General features: G+C 47.3%; 2 protein-coding genes across 9 annotated transcripts in view; one reads left to right on the plus strand and one right to left on the minus strand.

Annotated features, from left to right (window-relative positions):
• Positions 1–22,007, plus strand: part of Pi4KIIIalpha (phosphatidylinositol 4-kinase III alpha) — a 226,679-nt gene that overhangs the window by 119,125 nt on the left and 85,547 nt on the right. The window lies entirely within an intron of this gene.
• LOC139747039 (prestin-like) overlaps positions 6,982–22,007 on the minus strand; it is a 28,950-nt gene continuing 13,924 nt past the window's right edge. For 2 of the 6 annotated variants that reach the window (XM_071658786.1, XM_071658782.1), the window contains exons 2-15: positions 20,706–20,842; positions 20,114–20,296; positions 19,130–19,240; positions 18,613–18,818; positions 17,290–17,457; positions 16,828–16,932; positions 15,922–16,055; positions 14,732–14,894; positions 14,023–14,199; positions 12,824–13,096; positions 11,108–11,290; positions 10,183–10,305; positions 9,118–9,247; positions 6,983–8,542 (exon numbers count right to left, since the gene is read on the minus strand). In XM_071658786.1, the coding sequence (XP_071514887.1) occupies positions 8,400–8,542; positions 9,118–9,247; positions 10,183–10,305; positions 11,108–11,290; positions 12,824–13,096; positions 14,023–14,199; positions 14,732–14,894; positions 15,922–16,055; positions 16,828–16,932; positions 17,290–17,457; positions 18,613–18,818; positions 19,130–19,240; positions 20,114–20,296; positions 20,706–20,805 (2,199 nt within the window). In that variant the 5' untranslated portion in view covers positions 20,806–20,842 and the 3' untranslated portion in view covers positions 6,983–8,399. Of the gene's footprint in view, positions 8,543–9,117; positions 9,248–10,182; positions 10,306–11,107; positions 11,291–12,823; positions 13,097–14,022; positions 14,200–14,731; positions 14,895–15,921; positions 16,056–16,827; positions 16,933–17,289; positions 17,458–18,612; positions 18,819–19,129; positions 19,241–20,113; positions 20,297–20,705; positions 20,843–22,007 lie in introns of all 6 variants that reach the window. The other 4 variants (XM_071658783.1, XM_071658787.1, XM_071658784.1 and 1 more) reach the window with 3 other exon arrangements.

Below are 22,007 nucleotides of genomic sequence, written 5' to 3' on the forward strand. Positions count from 1 at the left end.
ATATATTCTACTATTTTCCTTGAGTGTAATCATGAACAGTTTCGCTGGCTCCCTAGTTAGAGCCCCTGTTGCACATCCTGAAGAATCACACGACCAATCCCACTAGATTAGACAGAAGCGTAGAAGCAGTATCTTCCGTACGGTGTCCTGCGTTGGTTCTGTGTGTAGAATCTGGTGGGGTTCGCTGGCTAAGGAATTAGACTCCTGGTCCTGGACAGGCTGGTGTTGCGGGACCAGGGCGCGTGTTGCATGATCCTAAGACGATTTTTCTCTTAGGGTCAAGTTCATGTTGACCACCTACAGTTTGTGATCTTACGAGTCAAATTACATGTCTTGGCAGCCAAGTTGTTGATTGCCGTGTAAACGAACGAATGGCTGGTTCTTCATCAAGCCAACTCGATGGCGTGAGAGGTGGCGTCGCTGTTGCAGAGTCCCAAGTCTTTCACTGAGATGATAGCAAGATATGGATGTTAGGACAGATCCCTGTTGCTGTGGACTAGATCGCTGTGCTTTTTGAGCCAAGTGAGGGAAATAAATGTACCCGTTTGTGTGCTGATGGAGGCCAGACCCCAAGTCTTGGCCAGTATGCTCCTCGTTAATCATAAGGGACAGACTGATGTGTTGAGGACAGCTGTTGAAGGACTAATGGCCGACGCGTGGGAGGATTTTTGGCGAAGTGGGCAACGTATGGGGAAAACAGCCGAGGAAAGAGATGTATTCTCATGATTTTTTGTTGTTACGTCTTGAAGAGGGAAACAGCTGCAGCGTTGCCACCCAGTCTCAGGGGGTGAATTCTCCATCTGTGAAGGTGCTCACGGCCGAGGCTTCCCATTCGGATCCCTTCCGTCAGACTGTCAAGTACCAGGCAGCATTGTAATATGGGGATCAATGTGACGTAATCACTGGTTAAGAATCACACTCATGGTATGGTTCGTATGGGCAGCAGTGGACAGAGAAGAGAGACTGAACGGAGGACAGACAGACGTGGTGTAGGTTTGAGCAACGGCAACGGAGAATTAATGACTTATTAGTACCCTTTTTTTTTAGGAGATAATTAAACTATTTTTTATGACCAATTTTACTGAGGTCATTGGCTCCCTTCCGCTTCCGTCTTGACACCATCACCACCTCGTGGTACGACCCTAGGATCGGGTTGCCTTGCAGGTCGTCATTTCCCCAAGGGTTGTGCCGTCGTGCTCACAGGTCGTACTGTCGTCGCGCGCAAGGAATTGAATTTGAAAGAACTTGGACGTACCATGATTATTTCCGGCGGCTGGCCACCCATCCTCCCCCCGCGGGGACCGAGTGCGAGGCGAAGAGTGGCAGGCACACGGTGTCACCCTACACCATCATTACTCACACTCTGCCTTACAGTGATCAGTGAGGGGTTCACTGGTGCGTGTACATCGCAGGACTGACGTGATCATTCATCGTGAATTAACCTCAGCAGATTTGATATGACGGAAGACGCGCTCTCAACGTGCGCACTCTTCGCCACCGGACGACACTTTGAGACCGCTAGATTATTTAGTGTTGAAAAATCTTTCCCAAAAAATATGATTATTTTTTACCTTCTCTCCTCCATATTTTCCTCTCTCTCCTTAGCCGTTTTTGTATTCGCTCTCAGGCTTGGTCTAGATGAGGAGGTTCAATTCGTGGCCAAAGCCATCACTATGAAAAAGAAAACCATCAGCATATTGGTTTAGTTATGATTGTGTTGGAGATGTTGTCTCCAGCATTGGAAGATAACTCTGCAAACTGTAAACACATGTGAAGATGTCGTGACAGGTGTAGTACCCGAGGAAAAATATAGGTTTAGGATATCATGAATTTTGTGATGATAATGTTAGTTGTTGTGATGATAATTATCGCTATCCCATCATCGCTACCAGCCCTGGCCATCACCACCGACCAGCGCCCCTCTGCCAGGACCACCACCTCTGGTATAAGCTGCCTGGGACCAGCTCCCTCCCTCTCTGGTGCGACGGCTAACGTGATTATAACAAAATATAGGAGTCACCCCTCAGTACCCTCGATGATCAGGCCAGACCAGCGGGCCGCGCCCTCACTCCAGCTACCAACCCCTCCCTCTCTTGCTCCCCATCTACTTCCCCTATCCTTTTAACCTTGCTTGACGCTTGCCATGGTCCTGTCGCATCCACCGACGTAATGCCAGATGAAAAATGAGGGGTTTTCGTGGATGTTTCTGTGCCTCAAGTAAGGGCTTGCTCTTGGACTATATGGTTTGTTCTGGTTGTAGGTCTTGTTGCTGGACTGTATGGCTTGTTGACTGGCTGTAGACTTCGCTGTTGGGCTGGGGAGCTTGCTCCTGGATTGTAAGGGGCTTGCTGTTGGGATGGGGAGCTTGCTGTGGGGCTGGGGGAGTGGTTGTTGGTATGATGTAGGGTCTGCTGCTGGGCTAGGGAGCTTGCTGTGTAGTGAGGGGCTTGCTGTTGAGGTGTAGCGCTTGTTGTATAGTGAGGGGTTTGCTGTTGAGGTATAGCGCTTGCTGCTTGGTTGTAGGATATGCTGCTGTGGTAGGTGCTTGCAGCAGGAAGGTATAGCGATACCGTCATATGTCAGTGAAGGAAGGCAATATAACATACACCGTCGTGTGTCAGTGAAGGAAGGCAGTATAATACTGGCATATGTCTGCGAAGGAAAGCAGTATAACATACACCGTCATATGTCTGTAAAGGAAAGCAGTATAACATACACCGTCGTATGTCAGTGAATGAAGGCAGTATAACATACACCGTCGTATGTCAGTGAGGGAAGGCAGTATAACATACACCGTCATATGTCTGTGAAGGAAGGCAGTAGAGACGAGACTAGCAAGGGGCGTTTGGGTCAGGACGGTAAAGTCGTTTACACTGGAGGCCAACACTCAGGGCTGGCCCGGTCTGGGTTTATAGCCACAGGGAGGCTGGCCATCCACACCTCGTGACTACGAGGAGGATAAGGAAAAAAGAATCTTTAATCTCCATCATTTAGATATTTTCTTCGCTTAAAGGACAGAAGACTGCAGCCCCTCTCACTGATGTCTGCATCTTCTCTGGTAAGGTCGTATTCAGTTGTATTTTGTCCCTACTCTTGTAGTACCCGTTTATATTCAGTGGAATTTTGTCCCTTTTCTAGTAGTATATGTTTATATTCAGTTGTATTTTGTCCCTACTCTTGTAGTACCCGTTTATATTCAGTGGAATTTTGTCCCTTTTCTAGTAGTAACTGTTTATATTCAGTGGTATTTTGTCCCTATTCTTGTAGTATCAGTTTCTTCTGTATCCATTTTCTTGCAGTATTCGTGCAGTATTCGTATTTATGGTATCAGTCATCTTCTTTGTTGTGGTTTTGAGAATAAAATGCTGTTCAGTCTGGCAAGTATTTTATCTGTGACGATCGATTTAAACAGAAGACACAAAAACTTGATAGTTTTGTAACGTTTGGAGGTAAAGTGTTGGCAAAAAAAAAAACCTTGTTACATTTACATTTTAGTGCGTTGTCATCTTTCCTTTGGTCTTGTTACCGTCTGCAGGCGTCTGGGCATAGAATTGGCAAGTTGTGTGAAGTCCTGTAGGTCCATGTTTTGGGTCCATAGGTCTTGCTTTCCTAAGTTCGGTGAGGCAGTGATGAGGTATTGCAGAAAGCAGCCGCCTGATCGTGCATTCTTCTGAGTGCCCAGTGCGCCAAAAAATCTCATTTGTGTTCTCTTTTTTTTTTCTTTCTTTTTTCTTTCAGGCGAAAATTTGGGTTTCTCCTTCTTAGAAAAGTAAGAGCAAATATCGTAAAGCACAGGTGGAGGAAATACTGTGTCCAGAAGCGAAATTTCACAAATGAAGTGGCAGCCTAGAAGAGTAAAGGAAGAACGTTCTTTCCCTCGAGATAGCCTAAGGCACACTGAGGCGGGGTGCTGGTGTTCACACCCTTAGAAACTAGTCTCAGCGACCAGATGATTTCACCCTAAGAACGTTATATGCTTGTACCCAAAATAAAGCTTAGTCGTGCATCGTCTCTGAAAATATAATGAGGTGCGGACAATGCTTTTTGCAGACTCTGTATGTAACAGTGAGTACAATGAATCAGCAGGGTTTGCTCATTTATAGTTTATAGTATAATTTTGGGTTTTCAAGCGAATACAAGTTCCAGTTCTGGTCAGAAATTAGGAATGGAATCTTCATTGTAATGGTTATAATTAGTACTGGTCATTACAATGAGAGGGGCTTGTGAAAAGCCAAAACTGTATGATTTTATGTGTACTAAGATTCTCTTAATTTACGCGTTTTACTTTTTTTTCTTTACTTGTGGATTCCAGAATTATTCTACATAGTTTAGCCAGTCGTAGGGGGTACATTATTTCGGCATGAATAGTACGATTCGTTAAATGGCAGTGCCTCTGGATGAGAAGAGCCTTACGTTGTAAACTTATAACTTACGAAGAAACAGATGGAGACGCCTAAGATAGATAAAGGCGTTAGACCTAGCATCTTCTACGTTTTCTCTGATCATGTAGACTCTTGTTTTCTGTGTACTGTGTAGTTGAGGGAAAACTCTTAAAAATGTTTCCAACTTTGTATTTATTTGGTCACTTGTTTATTCCCACATTCAGCTTGCAAGACCGATATTGTTATTACTATAAAACTCAACCACAATCTACTTTACTCTGAATACCTCGGTTTGGAGAAGGATTTCCTTCTTGACCGAACTTGTCGCGATGACCAGTTTGCGAGTACAGGGAGACTTGAGATCGATATTTCCACCTTCGTCAAGTGTTCTGAAGGCTGGTATAATTTTTCCCGGTTTTACGAACGTCAGTCAATGACAGTTCTGAAGCGATGATTACACCTGAACTATCATACAGCAGTTTACAACAGTTTGAAGTGAGAAGGGAGTTTATCATCATGTAGAGTTGAGACAACTGCTTTACCTTTACACTTTACATTTGCTAGGTCTGAATTTCACTCACCATGCATCAAACCAACTCTGGAGTCTGTTTAGGTCCCCTTGTAAGCTGATGCAGTCTTCCTTTCTTTTTTTCAGACTTCCTCTCTTTTATTCTTCTGTTTCCCTCGTGACTTTTGCCTCATTTGCACACCTATTCAGGTCGGAATCCATACTTTCAAAAGGCAAGGCATCCGCGTAGATCAAGAGAACAACAGTTCCCTCACGTATCCTAACATCATCCACAACTATTTGTCCTTCAGTTCCCTCATCTGATTTACTGCCTCTAGCTGGCAGTCTACTACTGGGGAATCTATGGAAGAGATTTTGGATTTTTTCCTGCCTTATCTACGATCCTCTGATCAAAAATTTTGGTGTTCCTCCTTTCTTTTTCTTCTATATTCATTTCGTGCTGCTCTCTTATACCTTGCATCAAACTGGCTGGCTGGGGTGTCGTCTGTACCTCCGCCACTGCATATCTCGAAGCTCCATTGTTTTTTTAGTTTTTTTTAACGTCTTTGATTAAACCATTCTTCCCCCTTTCTCAACCTAACCTTCCCTCTTTATTTGTAGGCGTGAGGTACGCGTTCCCACGCCTTTCATCTGTTCCTGTGAACATCCATAATATTGAGTGTACACTCTACTTATTCATATTTTGATCAACAGGAAGGATAAGAAAAATGTATGGAGATAAGAGTAATCTATTTCGGTAAATCAGAACGTGAAATCAAGCACCATCGCATATAAACATCATGTTACATGAATATATATATATATATATATATATATATATATATATATATATATATATATATATATAAACTTTTCTCCCTAACGAGTTCATTCTCTGTGGCTCCCGAGACACTCAGGAAGCCGGCCACTGGGTGGGACCACATATCATACATTGTGATGATGTTATGTGTATCAAGTCTCACTAGGGTAGGTACAGGATACTTGAGTATGGAAGATGGATCTTGAGCATGACGGGTCCTGTGGTGGGTAGTGTCCAAAACGCAGAAGAGAAAGTGTAACTAGTGCATTTCTAGGGAGCATAGTTTGATGATAATAATTGAACGCCAAGTCTTTTGAAGTGAAATCATATAGTATGAATTTTTGCCTACTTAAAATGTTGAATGCTTGTGGTTGCTAGACAGCCTGTGTTCGGGACTCACTTCTTTGCCGCAGCACTAGACCCTTGAATAGAAATAAAAAAAAAAAAGCTTCCCTCTGCTTCACATTTCAGCAGTCTATATTCACAGACGCCCCGCCTCAACAAACACAACAGTGACAAAACAATTACCCACCGAAATGTTCCGACAGACACTGAACCGCCCTCCCAACTAAGTCTTGATAATCACCAACCCACCAGATATGAACCCGTCTGAAACCACGCTCCCCAGACATACACGAGTTACCCTTTCATGTCTGTGCTCTGGACACCGCCAGTCTCTACAGTATTACAAAAACTGTTGAACCTGTTTCAAGATCCTTCATGCTCACGTTGCATCTACCACAAGGAAGACACTGAACACTTACTGCTTGCTTGCCCTGCACTTTAGCCCCCACATTGATACACACACACACACACACACACACACACACACACACATGTGACTGCAATTTATGATGCGTTATATTCCCGCCCAGTGGACGTGGCCGGCACCCTGAGCTCCACGGGAGCCCCAACGTAGAAGCGACTCCTGAAGCAGGAAGGTTAATATATATATATATATATATATATATATATATATATATATATATATATATATATATATATATATATATATATATATATATATATTCCTATGAATCCACGGGGAAAATGAAACACGATAAGTTCCCAAGTGCACTTTCGTGTAATAAGCACATCATCAGGGGAGACACAAGAGAGAAATATAGCAGTTAGTTGATATACATCGAAGAGACGAAGCTAGGACGCCATTTGGTAAACATGCCATTGTCCAAATGGCGTCCTAGCTTCGTCTCTTCGATGTATATCAACTGACTGTTATATTTCTCTCTTGTGTCTCCCCTGATGATGTGATTATTACACGAAAGTGCACTGGGAACTTATCGTGTTTCATTTTCCCTGTGGACTCGTAGGAATATCTTGATCACGCGCAAAATTGTGATACTTTCCAATATATATATATATATATATATATATATATATATATATATATATATATATATATATATATATATATATATATATATATTCACACACACAACTTGTATGGTCACTGATATGAACAGCTTTAACTGGTGTACAAAAATAATTTCCTGCCGGTTGGATAATTTCTCCCGGGTGGCAGCAACAACTATATACAGAGTCTCGGCCAGTAAGGGGGAGCCATGGAGGCAGAGGCGTGCCCAGGCATCGTGGAGGCGAGCGTCAAAAGACACGGGAAGTGTCCAGCGAAGGCACGAAAGTCCAGGTCGAGCACGCGCGTTTGACCGGCTCTATAATGCCGTGGCACAACAGCACAGCACATTTCAGTGGCTCATCTGGAATGGATCACCTTAACGTATAAGTCGTCTGCAGCACTGATCAAAAAAGAAAGGTGTTTGTATCTTGTAAAAGATGGAGCCTAAATGAACGAGTCCTGCCTGGAAATTAGATAGCTTATCCGAACGCACTAGGATGGCAGACACAGGCAAGACTGGGGACGTGTCTTGCGTCAGGTGTGGTGGTGAGGGGCCAGTCGGGAGGTTCCTCAGTACTCCACAAGGCTCCTAGGACACTCGTGGTGATGGTCACTCCAGGAGCAGGGCGATGAGGGGAGAAGAGGCCATCCATACAACAGCTGGCGACCGAAGGTAGCCCGCGGGTGCGACCAGGCAATCAAGCAGTGGTCGGTGGTATGGCCGGGGTAGGCCAGGGCTACGGCCAGGCATCAGCTGTATCCGATGGCGTCCGAGGCACGGCAAGAAAGTCACTTCCTAAGCCTCATCTCTGTGCTTGTGCACTGACTGGGGTGGATGCCATGCACAGAACACCCAGAGTGGAGTAACGCAGGTGAGATGAAGACAGACAGACGCTACAGGGGAGGTGCACGGAACCAGTAGCTAAAGATGAGGTGCAGGCAGCCAGCAGCTAAAGATGAGATGCAGGCAGCCAGCAGCTAAAGATGAGGTGCAGGCAGCCAGCAGCTAAAGATGAGGTGCAGGCAGCCGACAGCCACAGGTGAGGTGCAGGCAGCCAGCAGCTAAAGATGAGGTGCAGGCAGCCAGCAGGTAAAGATGAGATGCAGGCAGCCGACAGCCACAGGTGAGGTGCAGGCAGCCAGCAGCTAAAGATGAGGTGCAGGCTGCCAGCAGCTAAAGATGAGGTGCAGGCAGCCAGCAGCTAAAGATGAGGTGCAGGCAGCCAGCAGCTAAAGATGAGATGCAGGCAGCCAGCAGCTAAAGATGAGTTGCAGGCAGCCAGCGGCTACAGGTGAGGTGCAGGCAGCCAGCAGCTACAAGTTAGTGCAGGATTGTCTTGGGAGATTGAGTTCGGTGTGGGCGATGACCGTGATGGCGTCGTGCGTGGAGTGGAAGATCAGGTCCCTCGTAATGGCGTCCAGTGTCTCACACCGAGCCAAGCTCGACAACACTCGATCTGCATGTGGAAGCACCAGTGTTACGGCCACATCTCCTGAGACACTACACTCCCTCGCCAGTGTGGATAGAGGAGAAGGGGTGGGGTGATATACGTGTGGACATGTTCTTCAGTACTGTGGTCCTGTAGTATACAATATCAAAACTCCTATTACTTTGGACGACTATCAGACTTCCTCAAGTTAGACAACTGACAAAGTGTTCCTTACGTTAATATACCTGGTTTAGTACTCTTATGTGTCCTGGGTTAGGTCTCGTGTATCATATGTAATATCGTAAAGGATATATATATATATATATATATATATATATATATATATATATATATATATATATATATATATATATATATATATATTTATGAAAGGTGGTTGTGAGTTGCAGGTATAATATAATCGAAAAGAATCTAATGTAATCCAGAGCCTGTTGACTCGCCCAATAGCTTCGTCTGAAAAGTGATATGCGACACATCTGATAAAGATAATGATTTGAAGCATTGAACGTAAGTAGATTAAAAAGAAAGACTTGTGGTAAGCGGAGATACACAACCCCACCGAGGCAGTGTGAGGAACCGACCTGAGACTGCGGCCAGGCAGAGGGTGATGCCGGCGTCCCGCAGGTCCTTGTGCAGCTGCCGCAGGTGTCTGGCGCCCATGGTGTCCACGTACGTCACCCCGCTCATCTCCACCACCAGCCACTGCACATCCTGACGCACGCACAGCCAACATGAGAATATCAGAATTTGGACGCACATCTAACTTTCTTCACTTCACCCGGAACATATATACATCGTCACCCCCAGCCATTCACCATACCAGAAGACACACACACACACACACACACACACACTTGACTCCATTCTTAAGTACACCTGAACACAGACAGATAACACCTGCATACCATCGTTCAACACCAGAATGTCACCTGGCGAGCACGCACGGCATAGCGACAGCTAATTCAGAAGGGAATGAGCTATTAGCAAGATTTTCCGTATGTAGGAAAGGTTACATTTTTATTACGGTAACTGACGTGACACGGGAAGTAGCTAGCCCCATGTTCCCTTGAAAAATGACTGATTATCAAGGAAGAAAACATTGAAATAACCCTAGAGATTAGTACGAACTCGTGTGTTTGTGGGGTCCAACGGCTGAAGATGGAAGGGTTGTCGGAGGGGAAGAGGAAGAAGGAATTAGACTTCTGCTGTCTAGGGGAGGTTAACATGAGCACATAAACATTCATGTGTTTGACCATCTTCACTGCACCTTGCAGACACACAGATGACACGGCCACTAGGTTTGTCGTCTGTAGGACTACACTCTCACACCTACAGCCACACTCGACGCCACACTCTAGAATCAGCCGTGCGTAATAGGTTGTCTGACCGCCCCGCCTGAACACACTGAACTGCTGGCCATCACGCTGAGGTTTTGATGGACACGATTCAGGAGCACAAGGGACTCGCGTTGTCTTGCTCTACCAGCTGACGTGACTGGTCATCTCCCTCATTAAGTGCGAATACACATTTTAGACCCATTCACCTCTCCAACTTCTCTTCTCTCTCTCTCTCTGAGGGAGCAAGACTTGAGCGCATACGTCTGGAGGGGAGGGGAGCCTTCCCCGACCGACGCGACGCCTTCTTACCGGGACGGTGACGTAGGCGGTGTGGGTCTCCTTGGTCAATGGCTCCTGCTGGGCGTGGTCGGCGGGTGGCTCCTGCCTGTTACCTCTGGTGCCACTGCTGACCTCGTCGACCGTCGGCTCAGGCTACAGAAACAACGCTCAGTCACATATGGCATAGTAAATTGAATGGGGCGAGTTGGGGGCCATGTCTATGCAGACGACAGGCACCCAGCATTACTCGTTAGATGTATGGTTGACATGGACTTCAGTCACTCACAAGGATGTATGGGTGACAGGTACCAAGCGCCACTCACAAGGTGTATGGCTGACGGAGATTACTGTCACTCACAAGGATGTGTAAGTGACAGGAACTACTGTCACTCGCAAGGATGTGTAAGTGACTGGAACTACTGTCACTTACATGATACATGGTTGACAGGTACTCCAGTGCCACTCACAAGGATATATAGTTAACAGGGTCCACTGTCACTCACAAATGGTACGAGGATTTGAATGTGAGTTCGACATGAGAGGACAAATTCTCCAGCGGATATGGTTAGTCTCAAGTGCGAGTTCATTCCACAAATCGTCCAAATACTATTTCCCAAATATCACATGAAGAAGCACCAACACCTTCAGTCAGATTCTCTGTTATGAATAATGTGCCTCTAGAATCTAGTGGTATAGCCTGGACCCACTTATTTATCACAGTCTTCTTAGTAAGACTATAGTGATAAACCCCGACATTTTCGTACAAGAAGAAGCTTTTACACCTGCGCAACATTGTATCGAAATGAACGGATGAATTATGACGAAGGGAATGGTATAATCTCAGAATCAGACGGAGGGAAGTACTGGATCTGTGAGGTACACGTTAAGGCCTCAGTCCCCTGGGTTTCAGTGAGCTTTATGTGAGGCAAAGCAGTGTGTGGAGTACGGTACTTACCTCAGGTGGATGTGTGGTGGGCTGTGGGTTGTCTTGCTGCTGCAGTTGTCGCACCCTGGCCTCTGTGAGGGCCGCCAAGTCCAGGCCCGTCGACTTAAGCAGCTTGGATCGGAAGAAGGCGGCGTTGGCGAAGTTCAGCGCTCCGCCGAATTGGAAGATGCGCACTCCTGCCACCTCCACGGCCTGTGGGGACGGGTGTAAGATGGTCAGCTAACGCACGTCCTTGACATGAGGTTGATGAGAGCTTTCCATAGTGTCTTTTACTTAGACCCTCACCCTTACGAGCAGCCGTGGCTCCGTTGTCGCCTTTCCGCTCTAGATACATCAGGAAAAGAGGCATGCGTGTCAAGCTACCTACACAACCCATGACATGTAGTGCTGGTAGAGCTGTCGTAGTGATATATTAAGTACACTTTTTTTTGAAGTATTCTCGCCTTCGTCAGGGTAACATATTCTGTACCTACCAACCCAAGACTTCTCGTGTTACTCCTCAGAACTCCCTCAGGAAGGTCTCCCTCACCCGCTTGCTCTTTATAGTCAATGCTGAATCACAAGAACTCGTCATCATGCAATATAAAGGACTGAAGAAGGCGTACAGTGTTATGTCCCCGACCCATTAAAGAGAAGTATATGTCATCCGATCCTCTTAATTCTTTATCACAGGTTTTATGATACTATTTGAAGGTCGCACTTATTAGTGAGTTCCGTTGTGTCTCTCTTCCACTTTGTGGTAGTCAGGAGTCCCTGAGACAGACACGGTAATATAACTGTGCTAGTAGTTAGCGCGACCAGGTCGTACAGAGTAAGATCCAGGCGTATTTTGCCTATAGTTCAAAGGTCTGCATGTTCGTCGAGGTAACAACATGTAACCTGTACTAGCGTAGCAGTAACAAAACGCAAGGCTTTACACACACACACACACACACACACGCATCAGTACGTGGTGCATTGATACGCCCCTTGTAACGACCATCTACCGGCATAACGCTTGTCCAATATACGTATTGCAAAGTATGAATAAGACCTGAGATGCCGCCCTCCATCCATTTAGAGTAGGCAGGTGAGATTATAACGTGCCAGTAGGGAAGTCTAAGATTAATTACGGCTCAAGTTTCCCCCTCTCGACTTCTGGTCTCTAGGCAACTTGGCCTGATTGTTATAGTGAAGGTGACCTTGAGTTTTAGTGGGGGGGGGAGGAGGTGCTTAAACGACACCTGTAGCCTGAACTTGTTTCCTTCCTAACGAGTTAGACCTTGGAGTTACAAGGCTGTTGTCCTAACTAGATGGACCATGTCGGTACAAGGTTGTCGTCCTAACTAGTTGGACCATACAGGTACAAGGCTGTCTTCGCCGCCCAGGGTCAATAACATAAGGTTCGAGTCCTGGTTGCGGCAGTCCTGTCCACAGTCAACCCAGCTGTTCATCCACCCCAGGCTGTAGTTGCCGAGATCCTAAAACACATAAGATCAGACAATGATGTGTGTAGATTTACTGTATAATGGTGTTTGATGAAGCCATTACTGAGTCCTACCTGAGCATCCTTTTAGAAATATCCTGAGCACGGATTGAGTTCGTCCAGGTCCTCTGAATTTACCATATCATGCTAAGGATCCCCGAAGGACTTCGACACTACCTGACGAATCCCTACCAGACGAATCCCAGACCCGACGAATCCCTACTTGACGAATCCCTACCTGACGAATCCCTACAACTTGCCATGTCATATTTGGCCACATCGAGGTAGAGGTCCGTGTGGGGGATGTGGCCGAGACGGGCCGTGGGCGGGCGCTGAGAACGGGCCAGGAGCACGACCAGGGACACGCCCACGCCCACCATCAAGCCGTAGTCGATGTCCACGACGACGGAGACGGCGAAGGTGGCCAGCCAGATGAGGGCGTCCAGGCGGCTGACGGCCCACAGCGCCACCAGGTCGTACAGCTGCAGGAAGAGCGCCTTGAGCGAAACCACGATGATGGAGGCCAGCACGCACTGGAGACCGAACGAGGCAGGAAAGACCAGGTTGTTGAAGTGCCTAATTACCAAATTGGAGGGGGGGGGGAGTGCTTGTTACAAGCAACTTACTCTCTTACACGAATTGCCCTCAGAATGAGTACTAGGCATCTACTCATGAATGGAGTTACTCGTAAACATGAGGTTACTCAAGCTAAGGGATTACTCTTCAACATATGGTTACTCAAGCTTGGGGATTACTCATCAAGATATGGTTACTCAAGCTTGGGGATTACTCGTAAACATGAGGTTACTCAAGCTTGGGGATTACTCGTCAACATATGGTTACTCAAGCTTGGGGATTACTCGTCAACATATGGTTACTCAAGCTTGGGGATTACTCGTCAACATATGGTCACTCACCATGGGGATTACTCGTCAACATATGGTCTCTCACCATGAGAATTACTCGTTCACATGGGGTCACTCAACATGGGAAATGGATCAAGATGAGTATTGTTCATCAACATGAGTATAACACCTCACACTCAGAATTACTCATGAACACGGGGATTCTACCACACGGAGATTACTCTCCAGTGCTAAGATTACTCTAAGCCACAGGATTAATTAGACCGAGGAGACTCATCACAGTAATTGCTGGTCAGCCAGCGTGATCAACAATGTGTCGTACGTATTACATTGCTCATTGGTCAATAATTAATGCAAGTGATTATTTATTTATTTTATATTCGTGTCTTTATGTGTCCTCCCGACGTGTGTGTGTGAATGTGATACTGAAATTGACCCCTACACACACACTCCTCTCTCTCTCTCTCTCTCTCTCTCTCTCTCTCTCTCTCTCTCTCTATCTATCTATCTATCTATCTATCTATCTATCTGTCGATCTGTATCTATCTCTATCTATCTATCTATCTATGTACACAAGATGTTGCGTGACTCACGTTGGGCAGGGTCTCGAAGGCCGGGCCGACGAAGAGCAGGATGAGGACGATGAAGACGCAGGAGATGAGGGCGGTGAGGAGGGTGGCGGCGCCCACGGCCTCCTGGATCAGCGAGCGGGAGAGGGAGGCGGCCATCGGCCCGCAGGAGAAGAACGACCCGAACATGTTGCTCAGACCCTGTGCGACCACAGAGATACGACATTCCCGCGTTTTTGATACCGAGAACCACAGCATAAATTTGACTTCGTCAATCTTTTAGTTAAAGCAAGAATATTATAATGCCTATGTCCTATGGCCTACAATAGAGAATGTTGTTTTAATGTAACGTGTTTTTTTTTTGTTTGTTTGTTTTTTACCCACTAAAAGACCCGAACACAGTTGGTTTAGCAGAAATATCTCAATATATTCTTAAAATGATGATTTGCAAAGACCGGATTGTGGTCGTTCCTTTAAGATATGTACCTAATATATCATACCTTATAAAAACAACTTTAATTAACCGTTTTTTTCCCCCGTTTTCCACATTAGCAAACGTTGATACACTCCCGGGACTTGATCTAACTTTATCTTCCTAGTTCAGACAGTAATGAAAGATGACCCCGAACTCCTTATCTTGGCCAAACTCCTGACACTCCGGGACATTGACGCCCCCCCAGCAGTATTTCCCTATACATCGTGGGGGGCGCACGAGGGCGGGTGTGTTGTTTACCTGGGCATAGAGCTCCTGCGTGGCGTCGACGGAGTAGCCCTGGCGCCGGGCGAAGATCTTGGACATGGAGAAGGTGGATGTGTAGCCCACGACGCCGATGATGAAGGCGTCGACGGCCACGTCGGGCAGGAGCTCCACCGGCGGCGTAGACGGGGTCGGCAGCCTGGCCAGGGCGTGTCCGTGTCGTGGGAAGGATATGGGGAGAAAAAATGATGTCAGTCCGTATTGGAACTCCTGTGAAGACCTGGTTATGAGGGTTGGAGGGAGAGGTGACAAGTGAAGCACAGAGTGAATATTAAAGGTGACAGGTGAAGCACCGAGTGAATATCATAGGTGACAGGTGAAGCACAGAGTGAATATCAGAGGTGACAAGTGAAGCACCGAGTGAACATCAGAGGTGACAGGTGAAGCACCGAGTGAATATCAGAGGTGACAAGTGAAGCACCGAGTGAACATCAGAGGTGACAGGTGAAGCACCGAGTGAACATCAGAGGTGACAGGTGAAGCACCGAGTGAATATCAGAGGTGACAGGTGAAGCACCGAGTGAACATCAGAGGTGACAAGTGAAGCACCGAGTGAACATCAGAGGTGACAGGTGAAGCACAAAGTGAATATCAGAGGTGACAAGTGAAGCACAGAGTGAACACTGAACAACCCTAGAGTAGCCTGATGGTCATAAAGATGTCTGTCTTTGGCACAAAAGAAACATATCAAGGGGAGACGTGGATGGAGTCGTGTATGATCCAAGATGGTTGGCTGTATGACTGTAGGACAACACAGGAGTTGCTCTGGTCTACCAGTCGACCACAGCTCAAGTCTGACCCAAAAAAATTGTGTTCCTGAGTTTACATAAAAACGTGACCAATACAACCCAAGTGGTTTACACCATTTCTATAAAGATTGTTGTTTTGAATTCAGTATTTAGTTTCACGAATGAGTTGTTGACAGGTATATTAATGCCGGTACTGTATGCATTGTCCCCATAACAATTTGTCAAAAGGAGTCAGTTGTGTAATTCACCGGGTTTTCACACGGAAAATTGTCACAGTGGCGGAGGACAGGTGTTTAATCTCCCACCGACCACGAGAGATTGGAAACACCGATGCAATAACTGAGTGATGACGAGGTGTGTGTGTGTGTGTGTGTGTGTGTGTGTGTGTGTGTGTAGGAGACTGGAGGGGAGACTCACCCAGTAGGGATGTCCCCGATGACCCGGACGCCGTAGTTCCCCTCCAGGTTGGCCAGGTAGGACACGGCCGTCCCCACCACGACCACCAGGAGCTCGATCGGGATGGGCAGGTTGGTGTACTTCTTCGCCCGCGGCTGCAACGATCAAAAGGGGGGGGACACTCGTTATAGCTTTTGGAGGGGGTGTGTGGGAAGCTTGTGGTCCTGGTCTCTCTCTCTCTCTCTCTCTCTCTCTCTCTCTCTCTCTCTCTCTCTCTCTCTCTCTCTCTCTCTCTCTCTCCTGAGTGTGGCCAAGACCCTGAACAGACTCATGGGTTGAAGTTGGGAGAGGGAGGGATGGAGGAAGGAAGGGAGGAGGGGACTCGTGTAACAGCCATGAGTACATCTTTGTAAAGCTCGTCTGTTATGTGTGTGTGTGTGTGTGTTGTGACATGAGAGAGAGAGAGAGAGAGAGAGAGTATTGTAACATAGACAACAGGTGACGTAACACTGAACAGCGGATGATATAAGAAACGAATAGTTCTTTGAGGACTGGTGCTTTGGGGAGGAATGGCCAGCTGAGGACAGTTAATATGAAAGGGGATGGCCAGCTGAAGGCAGGTAACCTGAAAGGGACTGGGCAGATGAGGACAGGTGATCTGGAAGGGAGTGAGTAGCTGAGGACATGTAATATGGAAGGGGATGGCCAGCTGAGGACAGGCAATATGGAAGGGGATGGCCAACTAAGGAAATGTGATCCTGAAGGGATGGGCAGCTGAGGACAGATAATATGGAAGGGGATGGCCAGCTGAGGAATGGTGATCTGGAAAGGAGGAAGCAGCTGAGGAAAGGTGATCTGGAGAGGAGGAAGCAGCTGAGGACAGGTGATTTGGGAAAGACCGAAGCGTCAGACGGGGCGGGCTCCCACCTTGAGCACCTCGTTGTTGAAGACGAGGATGACGATGCTGACGGCGGACATGATCAGCACGGCCGGGTTGACGGAGGCCAGCCGCTGGAACAGGTCCCAGTACGTCTGGTGAGGGGGAGGAGGGAAGGCAATCTATCAGTCATTACAGTTGACCTAACGCGCTCCTTGGAAATCAGGATATGATAAAGCAAGGAAAAAAAAGAAAGAAGAATCTTGCCTCATTTTTCTTAGATAAAACATTAGTAAATACATTTAGAATTAGATCTAACTAAATCCCCCCCTTGAAAAGCACTCTTTTACCTCTATCCATAAGCATTAATAGATTTGCACACATACAGTGTGCCTAGTTCATACGGCCTAGTTCACATACAGCTTTTAAAGTAGTGTTTCATATTTAGATTACAGACCCCCGGTGTGGTGAGAGAGTCTGCAGTCGATCGTTTGGCAGGTCTGTCGACTTACGTAGATGAGTTTGAAGGGTCCGTTGTAGCGAGGCACAGGGACACCGAAGAGGTACTTGACCTGCGAGGTGAGGACGTGGAAGGCGACGCCCGTGGTGAAGCCGGAGACGAGCATGTCGGAGAGGAACATGCTGAACAGCTCCCCCAGCTGCACCACCGCTAGTGATACCTGCACACACCAGGAAAACCACATTCACATACCAGCCCAGAGGCAGACACATCAGGAAGTGCCACGATATTATATGTCTGTGGTGCATCGCTTTAGGTATATGTGAGAGACGTCTGTATGAGAGAAGACTTACAGTGATGGCGCACATGTATATATATGAGGGGTATCAGCAAGATGCCTACAAATGTCATGGGTACTGGCCACAGTGGTATGATAAATAGATACTTGAGAACACAAGGAGAAATAGATATCTGCCGTCTGCAACACTGCTGGGACTGAATATCAGGAAAGCCTAACTGTGATGCTGTCACATGAAGGGAAGTGCATCATTGGTATTTGCAGACATAAGGGAGGCCTGGCTGTTACAGGAACGCAAGTGGTACTGGGAGATACTGACTTGTCCCCACGTAATGGTGGCCATCGAGTATCCTCTAAGGTCTATAGATATAGGGATATCCAGAGAGTATCCTCTAAGGTCTATAGATGTAGGGATATCCAGAGAGTATCCTCTAAGGTCTATAGATGTAGGGAGATCCAGAGAGTATCCTCTAAGGTCTATAGATGTAGGGAGATCCAGAGAGCATCCTCTAAGGTCTATAGATATAGGGAGATCCAGAGAGTATCCTCTAAGGTCTATAGATATAGGGAGATCCAGAGAGTATCCTCTAAGGTCTATAGATATAGGCAGATCCAGAGAGTATCCTCTAAGGTCTATAGATATAGGGAGATCTAGAGAGTATCCTCTAAGGTCTATAGATATAGGGAGATCCAGAGAGTATCCTCTAAGGTCTATAGATATAGGCAGATCCAGAGAGTATCCTCTAAGGTCTATAGATATAGGTAGAGCCAGAGAGTATCATCTAAGGTCTATAGATATAGGCAGATCCAGAGAGTATCATCTAAGGTCTATAGATATAGGTATAGCCAGAGAGTATCCTCTAAGGTCTATAGATATAGGTAGAGCCAGAGAGTATCCTCTAAGGTCTATAGATATAGGAAGATCCAAATGCTAACCTGTGTATGACTTACTCTCCCCTGAAAGGGACGCTACGCTAACCACTCTACTCTTGACAGCTCAAGGTGTTGATATCATAAAGCCGGACGGACGAATACGTAAAGCATGACGAAAAAGAAGCATTGGTAGGTTCAGCTTACCTCCCATATCCCGACCATGAGGGCCAGGACGGCCGCCACCTGCTGCGAGGTGTAGCGGGTGGTGAGGTCGTCCGGGAAGGTTGAGTCGTTGGTGGGCATTTCCACGGTGGCGTTGGAGAGCGGTGGGGAGGCTGTCCCTCCTGGCTCCACGGTGGACAGCTCCCCCACCACCTTCTCCATCATGAGGCAGGCCACGGCAAACGTCCCTGCCGGGGAAAGGAAGACGTTATATAGAGATTTCGTGACATGATCACGACTGAAAAAAAAATTTGTCAGGTTTTGTGGGTGTTATATAAAAGGCTACTCTTGTGTTGATCACAGGTGCTGCATCAGCATCTAAACTTAGATATATACAAATATCAACTGAAATGGAAGATTACAGTAATGACTTAATGAATTGCTTGTTAGATTTGTCCAATATTGCACACACACACACACACACACACACACACACACACACACACACACACACACACACACACACACACGCACACACACACACTCGAGGAAGACTGACCCATGGAGACGTGGTGGGAGGTGCCCAGAAAGACGTAGATGAGGACGGGGAAGAAGGCCATGTAGAGGCCTGTGATTGGCGGCAGGCCGGCCAGCAGCGCATACGCCATTCCTGTAGACATGAACGCGTTGTGAACACCTCGCTGAGGATGCATGATGTACTGAGGGAAAAATGTCTGAGAGATAAGAAATGTGAATAGTTGATATCATTGTAGAGAGTAGTGATGGTGGAATTTGGTGGCCGCATGAGGGATAGTAGATGCAGTAGTAGTAACAATAACAGTACAGGAGTAGCAGCATCAGTGGTTAGAAAGAGCAGTGGCATTGGCTTTTGTAACCTTTGGTACAACAGCACTGACAGTAGTAGTAGTATTAGTGGTAGTGGTAATAGCAGTTGTAGCGCAGAATCAGCAGTTGTGAAAGTAGATCTGTTCCCCTCGATAGTAATCGAATGGTTGTCATCCTCTTCAAGTTGTTGTAAGTTGTGTAAATACAGTAGATTACTATATACCTAAATACAGTACATACAGTAGGTTACTGTTACTATATGCCTAAATACAGTTGGTTAATACACACAAAATTAATGTTGATAATGTTCTTGCTGGTGTGTTGTATGTACACACTGTAAAAAAAGTATCATCAATTTTTGCATGAAACAATATGACACCACAGAGGAAGGATTGTGAAAAAGGCTTTCATGATATTGTAATATATCGATTGCTAGAGACATAACCTGTCATTTACCGTCGTAAATGTTATATTACTTTCATATTTCCCATCCGGGAAGATACTTTTTTTTCGTGTGTACCAACTGCTGCCTCTTTTATATCCTCCTCCTCCTTGTGCTGTTACGTCTAGTGTTCTTGTTATTGTAAGTCGTGTTTGTATGGAGAATTTCCCCTTGAGTTCGTCCACCTTCTCTTTGCAAAGTGTCTCAGGAGCAGGCCAGAGGTGGCCTCCTAAGCTGACCCTTGGCTCTCCTTACCTTGCGGGATGTGCATGATGCCCACGGTGGCGCCGCCAATAAAGTCCCCGAGCAGGGCGGCTCGAGGGCTGTATCTGGGCAGCCAGTCCAGAATCGGCAGGCGTGTCGCCATCGACTCCCAGACGCGCTGGCGTGAGCACTGGCACCACGTCCGCACACGTCCATTCACCCGCACGCGTACTCCTGGAACATAAGTATGGAGTGTGCTGGAAACAAGAGTAATTACTTTCCGTCGTATATTGTCTGTGGTTCACTGTTGTTCCTCCCTCTACCCGTTAACATACGACCGCATTCGTAGTCATGACGTAATTAATCATTTTACTGCGTACGTAAGCGTGTAGACCTACTGCTTGACACGCCCATCACTTACGGTGTGTCTCTCAAGGGCGACTGACACGGGGATCTTCCTCCCATACATGCCGTCGTGCCTCTCCCTTACCACAGGGCGGGCCCTTCAGCATATAATGTTACCAAGTCAGGCCGGCTGCTCCTCACGCTGCTGTGCCTGCTACCCTCCCTCACTCACGTCTTAACTTAGCTGCTGTAAACGCTACATTTGAGAACAACTCGACCACAGTTGGGCCACACTTACCTCTCTTGTCGGTGTCTCTACAGCGGTACTTCTGAGACCTGTGCGCCACAGTGAGGGCGGGCCGCACCACGCGTATGTCCCCGGCGTCACTGTCGGCCATGGTGGCCACCCTTGAGTCCCCGCCGCCGTTCTCGTCCCTGTGTAAACAGATGATCAGCTGTTTAGTTCATTGACAGTCCCCCGGGCGCTTTGACTACGTCCCGTGAGGACCGTAATTGCAGCAGTGAAAATTTAATCTCTTCTTGAGAACACTTGATCTTCACGAGGTCAGTGGTTGCAACACTTACAAAACGACACCTCACGACCACTAGAATCTCTCCCCTACTGATGACCACCTGAGTTGTATACCTCAACCTGTGCAGATTCAATGTCGTGAGTAATATGCCCTCAACCCCCTGAAGACTCGACCTCCTGAGCAATATATCCTCAATCCCTGAAGACTCAGACTTCCTGAGCAATATATCCTCAATCCCTGAAGACTCGACCTCCTGAGCAATATACCCTCAACCCCTGAAGACTCGACCTCCTGAGCAATATGCCCTCAACCCCCTGAAGACTCGACCTCCTAAGCAATATACCCTCAACCCCTGAAGACTCGACCTCCCAAGCAATATACCCTCAACCCCTGGAGACTCGACCACCTTAGCACTTAAGCACCAGAATTTTATCATGTTAGTGCCATATCATAACCCCCGAGCACCGTGGCCTCCAGCCCGCCACACCCCAACCCCTTGCCCTTGGGCTACTTAAGGACAATCCCGCTCCGAAAGCTTCTCTTTATCAAAGCTTCTCTTGACTATTGTTATGGATGTAGGCTCAGAAGAAACAGAACATTCTAAACCATGATATATGTCAGTGATTCAGATGCCCCCCTAATCTTCCCCGGCCTGGATGCTCTCTGTTAGTAGGTATAGTGTGTTTTTTGGTGCCTCTCCATTAGTGGTCGTTCGGGGGATGGCCTCCCAAGCCCTCCCCGCCTGTGTCTGGCAAGTGACTGGCCTCTCCAGCTCTCCCCGCCTATGTCTGGTAAGTGTGTGGCCTCCCCAGTCCTTACCATCTAGATCTGTCGAGCGGGTGGCCTCCCCGGCCCTACCCGCCTATGTCTGGTGAGTGGGGTGGCCTCCCCGGCCCTCCCCACCTATGTCTGGTGCGTGGAGTGGCCTCCCCAGCCAGCCCTCCCTGCCTGTGCCTGGTTAGTAGATGGCCTCCCCAGCCCTCCTCGCCTGTGCCTGGTGAGTAGATGGCCTCCCCAGCCCTCCCCGACGTCTATGTGTGGTGAGCGGGTGGCCTCCCCAGCCCGTG

This window comes from Panulirus ornatus, chromosome 67 (assembly GCF_036320965.1).
Source record: "Panulirus ornatus isolate Po-2019 chromosome 67, ASM3632096v1, whole genome shotgun sequence".
NCBI classification, from domain to species: domain Eukaryota; kingdom Metazoa; phylum Arthropoda; class Malacostraca; order Decapoda; family Palinuridae; genus Panulirus; species Panulirus ornatus.